General features: G+C 47.1%; 1 protein-coding gene across 1 annotated transcript; it reads left to right on the top strand.

Annotated features, from left to right (window-relative positions):
- Positions 1–203: 203 nt before the first annotated feature.
- On the top strand, positions 204–5,009 carry LOC119418733 (ephrin type-A receptor 7; the record flags this gene model as incomplete). Its single annotated transcript, XM_037686067.1, is given in 5 exon segments — positions 204–259; positions 3,396–3,521; positions 3,964–4,149; positions 4,502–4,563; positions 4,743–5,009. Coding segments are annotated over 5 exon segments (697 nt in total), but the record flags the coding sequence as incomplete, so codon positions are not given.
- Between the last annotated feature and the right edge of the window lie 629 nt (positions 5,010–5,638).

Genomic DNA, 5,638 nt, shown 5'->3' with positions numbered 1-5,638 from the left:
TGAAGCTGCTGCCAGATGTTGAACAGCTGTGCAGCATCGTCATCAGCTTCCTCTGTGACTCTCTCCACTCTGAGCTGTTTGCTTTCTCTTCCTGCCTCCACAGACATTTGTTTCTCACATGTTGCTGCCACATTAAAATTCTTGCAATTTAGGGCTGGAGTTTGTGACGCAATCTGTTGATTGTTCTCCTGTCCCCCGCTCAGACACTGCGGCTACAGCAAAGCTGATCAGGAGGGAGATGAGGAGCTCTACTTCCAGTGTGAGTACTTTATCAGCACAGACACACACTTTTACACAGAGAGAGACTGTATATGATGATAAACCTTATGAGCACCTGCCAGTTGGACAGAGTTCCTTTGATTTGAGGCCCACGTTCCGCTGCTGATTGGCTCCACTGTCTGTGGAGATGAAGAAGTCAGGAAACTACAAATACACGGGTCTGACAGCTGCCAGAGGAGGAGGGTGAAGGCAGTATGTAACAGTAGTTGGGTAGTTTTTAGTGACTGACATGGTTTCTGGTCTGCAAACACTTGGCTGTCTTAGGGCATTAACTGATGTGCCACCCCTAATGATGCCCCTGGAGGTCCAAATGCAGACAGATGTCCCAAGTGGCGCTGTAATGATTGGCGCTGTAGGCTAACTGCTGCTTTGGAAGCACAGGGTCAGGGGTGGTGCCGAGCATACGGCCGGGGCAGAGGCAGAGAGCCCAGGTTGACTGCTGCTAAGTATCTGACAGATGCACTTCAGTAACTCCCAAGTCCCTTCTGCTCCAACAGGAGCTGCTGCGAACACGCAGTGTCTGTGGAGTATGAGAGTCTTGGAATGATGAGACACTGTCAGGCCGACAGGAGTCACACAGATCCCAAATCCAACACACACCCAATTTGTCTGCCATGTAGAAGTGAGGAGACATCTTCTATCAGATCCGCTGTCATCTTGGATGGACGGAGCAATTATGGAAGCAAGTGGTGGGAAATCTGCTGCCAGCCACCCCCCTCCCCCCACTCCCCGGAGAGCAGAGGATTTGTTGTGTTTGTGCCACTAGATTGGTCCGGGTACTCTCCAGCATCCAGAGAAGAAGTGTGTCTCTCCGTTTGCTTGGCTTGTTTTCAGGCACGCTGTCAGACTGTGACGTGACGATAACCTTCAGCAAAACGACCCCTTTTCACTGATATTACAACAACAACGTAAAGTCAGGGTCCATTTTATTTACTTACTCTGACATGAACATGCTCTGTCTGAATCCTGGACTCAGTCAGAATTTAAACCGATTTATAATCAGCTTTTCTATACGTGCAATTTTCATAAATAATGTTCAAGTCCAAGACTTTTTAAAAATTATTATTTAATCACAAGAGACGAGATGGTTGAGTTGTTTTAAACCAGCGTAACAGATCTGTTTTCAAGCAGTGATTTGTTTTGTAGAGGACAGTATGGACACACTTCACCCTGAGCAGCTTGTCTAATGATGCTCTACATAAATACGTGCTACAGTTTCCATTTTAAGAGTGTACTGTGGGCGGCCGGCTGTGTTGTCAGCTTCACACAGACACACGAGCAGCAGAGCCAAACTAAAACTGCACCACTTTATTTCTAAATCTAATTCTTCTGTTCTCTATAAAATGACAAAGAGGTTCTAACAAACTGATGTTAGTTAAATAATTAGCTTTCTTTGCTACCTGCTAGCATGCTAACTTTTGTAGCTTGTTGCAAATGTTTGTTTCCAAACAGCGTTACGTTGAAGAGAGAGATGAGACAGACCGCTGCTGACTGGGTTATCCTCTGAATAAAATGGGCAACAAGCAAACCTACAAGGTCTTGTTGATTAAACTTAAAGGCAACTAAATCTGAGGCCATGTTCCTCAGCTGGAAAAGGGTGGATTGCTCGCTTCAGGTCCAGGGTGAGGTTCTGCCTCAAGTGGAGGAGTTCAAGCGTCTCTGGGTTTTATTCATGAGTGAGGGAAGAATGACGCGTGAGATTGACAGACGGATTGGTGCAGCATCTGCAGTATTGCAGACTTTGTGCCGGTCTGTTGTGGTGAAGAAGGAGCTGAGCTGTAAGACAAAGCTCTCTGTTTTTCAGTGTTACAAGTTTAATCTTGCTGGAAGCCCGGTCTGGCCTGCTCTGACTCATAACCTGGTTTGTAACAGATCATACAGTCTCAGCTGCTCACAACGAGCGATCCCAGTGTCAACACCCGATAAGGAGTCATTTTTGTTTTAGCTTGCTTCCAACACTTAGATTTGCACATCACCCTATTATCAACCATTAGAAACAGATAAGACCAATGACGCCATTCATAGTCACCCCACTGATACACTCTGATAGGCTGTACCCACCCTGGATGTGGAGGCGGAGCCAAGGGCCAACATAAGCTGGGGCGTTCTGTTACACGGGGCCTCCGCTTCCGGGTTAAGACGGGTCAGACGGACGCCTCAGCGCTGAGCTTGTAACTTTTTCTGAATTATCAACATTAAATTGTGAATAAAATTTACTTCTTGAAGATGTTGAGTTCGTGTGAGTTTCCTCTTCACCTGGGAACAAAAGAACCGGAAGTTGTGCCGTGGTCGGACGGCTGACACCGGTCAGTCTACGTTCCTGCCCTCACCTCTGGTCATGGACTCTGAGTAGTGACTGAAAGAATGAGATCGTGGATACAAGAGGTTGAAGTGAGTTTCCTCTGCAGGGTAGCTGGACTCTCCCTTAGAGACAGGGTGAGAAGTTCAGTTATCAGGAGAGACTCAGAGTAGAACCACTGCTCCTCCACATCAAGTGGAGCCAGTGGAGGTGGTTCAGACATCTGGTAAAGATGCTCCCTGGGCACCTCCCTAGGGAGGTTCGTTGAGCATGTCCTGGGTCTTCCCTGGGGTCTGGAGATCCCAGGGAAGACCCATATATGCTGGGGAGACTACATCTCTCAGTTGGCCTGGGAACGCCTTGGAGTCCTCCCAGAAGAGCTGGAGGAGGTGGCTGTGGAAGGTGATGTCTGGACCTTCCTGCTCAAGCTGCTGCCCCCGAGACCTGACCTCAGAAAGAGGAAGATGGATGGATGGACGGAAAATAGACAAAAATACCCAGAGGTGTGAATACATTTCCAAGGCACTCTAAGGTTCATCTGTGAGAACCTTTGAAGTCCTTGTTGCTGTTATTTTGTTGGGTTTAAAAGCAGAGTCAGAACCGCAGGGCTGGTTAAACTGGTTCTCTTTCAGCGGAGAGCAAACTGGTAGTCTCATGAGAACTACCTTGCACAGGTTCTTTGTCCTGAGCTGTGAGGAGTGAAAAGCCTTTCTGACACCCGACTGTTCAGCTGTTCTCTCTGAACCTCCAGCCCCAGAACCTGCCAGACCTCGGGCAGCATACCCATCAGAGCACTAATTGTCTTGTCTTCCTACAGTTAAACTCCCGGGCACCAAAACCTACATCCACCCAGAAACGTACGAGGACCCCAACAGGGCTGTCCATCAGTTTGCCAAGGAGCTGGACGCCTCATGCATTAAAATCGAGAAAGTTATTGGAGCAGGTGAGCCCATCCTCAGCTCTTCCTGTTTACTGCCTCAGAGCTCTCATACATCATACTGACAGCCAAATATTTACACCTTGAATGGGGACACAGCTTCATGCTTCTTATATTGATAGAGCTATCACAAGGGGGGGTACGGGGGGTGGGGGGTTCATTGCAATTAATGTGTGGTCTGCGCTCTGCAGAGATACCTGCAGCTGAAAATTGCTGCCACATGGGTTTTAGTGAGGCGGTCAATGACAGTATCTGTGCATGTGCAGCGCGTCTTATAATAGGTTTCAGTTACACTCCCCTGAGGATAACAAGGTGTCGTACTCCAATTTGTATTCCAGCACAGCACAGGTGCTTTGTCTCGAAATACACTAATAAATTTGTCATTGTGAAGCGTGTGATTTTTTTATCCGCTGGCCCCTTCACTCATGAGCAGTTTCAACCCTCGCAGGAGAGTTTGGGGAGGTGTGCAGCGGCCGGCTGAAGCTGCCTGGAAAGCGGGACGTGTCGGTTGCCATCAAGACACTAAAAGTGGGATACACAGAGAAGCAGAGGCGGGACTTCCTGTGCGAGGCCAGCATCATGGGACAATTTGACCACCCCAACATCGTCCATCTGGAGGGAGTTGTGACGAGAGGTACTAAATGTTCATCCAGTCATCATTCACTGACACCTTCACTAAACTCTCAGAACATTTATTGATGATCTTACCGGTTCATAAGAAATTTTGCTAACAGACACACACATACACACTTTGTTTGCCGTTGCTATTATTGTCCCTATAGCGTGTGGGCTTTAACGTGCACTCTCTCTCTTCCCGTGCAGACTTGTTAATAAATGGACCAGATGGTAAATTTTAATTAAAAGCAAATGAAACAAGCAGCTAAAAATAACTTGGAATCAGATTAGGCAAAGCCGTTGTATTGTGAAATTTAGGTATTAATTAATCAACTCCTGTTTCTTTGCTGTTCTGTGTTTTTTCCCTTCAGGGAAACCGGTCATGATTGTCATCGAGTACATGGAGAACGGCTCATTAGATGCTTTCCTCAGGGTGAGTATCACCTATGAATCTGGCACAGTGTGGTTACCAGCTTCTCTCTGCAGTGGGCTCTGCACCCATCAGGTCTATGATAGATGGTGTTGGAGCTGCTGCAGTGCTCTAACCTGCACGTGGCCCCGTGGTCAGTGAAGATGGCTATGGCTAACCTGCCCGTGTGTCTCGCCACACAGAAACACGACGGTCAGTTCACAGTCATCCAGCTGGTGGGAATGCTGCGGGGCATAGCAGCAGGAATGAGATATCTTGCAGATATGGGCTACGTCCACAGAGACCTGGCTGCGCGGAACATCCTCATCAACAGCAATCTCGTATGTAAAGTGTCTGATTTCGGCCTGTCGAGGGTGATGGAGGACGACCCCGAGGCTGTCTACACAACAACCGTGAGTCAATTAGAGCACAAAGCCTTGTCCTCTGATCAAGATGCTGCTGCTGCATGAAAATCAAAGCAGCAAGGGTCTGGTGTGAAACAGCTGCATTTACTAGATTTTTGTACAAAACGTCTTCAACCAAGCAATTAGTAAATGATAAATGGACTGAACTCATGGAGCTTCTTTCTGTCTTATCAAGATACTCAAAGCTCTTTACAACACGATCCGTGTCCTCATTATCCGTTCAAACTGCACTCTACTAGATCTGGACAGTAGTCCCTCGCTACTTCGCGGTTCATTTTTCGCCAACTGGCTCTATCGCGGTTTTTCAAAATAAGATTGGGCAAGACACACAACTGGCTGATTGATGGATGAGCCACACGATCGGCATGGACTTTTTATGCAAAATGAATTATTTAGCACCTATGTGCAGCCCACAGCTGTGGGAGAGGCTTCCTCCTGCAGCTGATCTCCATGCAGAGCAGATAAGTGGGCGTGGCCAAGAACACATAGGTGGCAGAGGAGGCAGGGAACTGAAATCATGACATTCTGTGCTCGTTTACAGTGTTTAGAGGTTAGAAAGATTGTTTACAATATTGCAAGAGTGTGGGAAGGGTTTAAAACACCTTTATATATATATGTATGTATATATATGTGTGTGTGTGTATATATATATATATATATATATATATATATAT

The sequence above is a fragment of the Nematolebias whitei genome, chromosome 12 (assembly GCF_014905685.2).
Source record: "Nematolebias whitei isolate Nwh7 chromosome 12, NemWhi1, whole genome shotgun sequence".
Lineage (NCBI taxonomy): Eukaryota > Metazoa > Chordata > Actinopteri > Cyprinodontiformes > Rivulidae > Nematolebias > Nematolebias whitei.
Note: the sequence above shows the minus strand (reverse complement) of the source record. Positions and strands in the feature narration are given on the sequence as shown.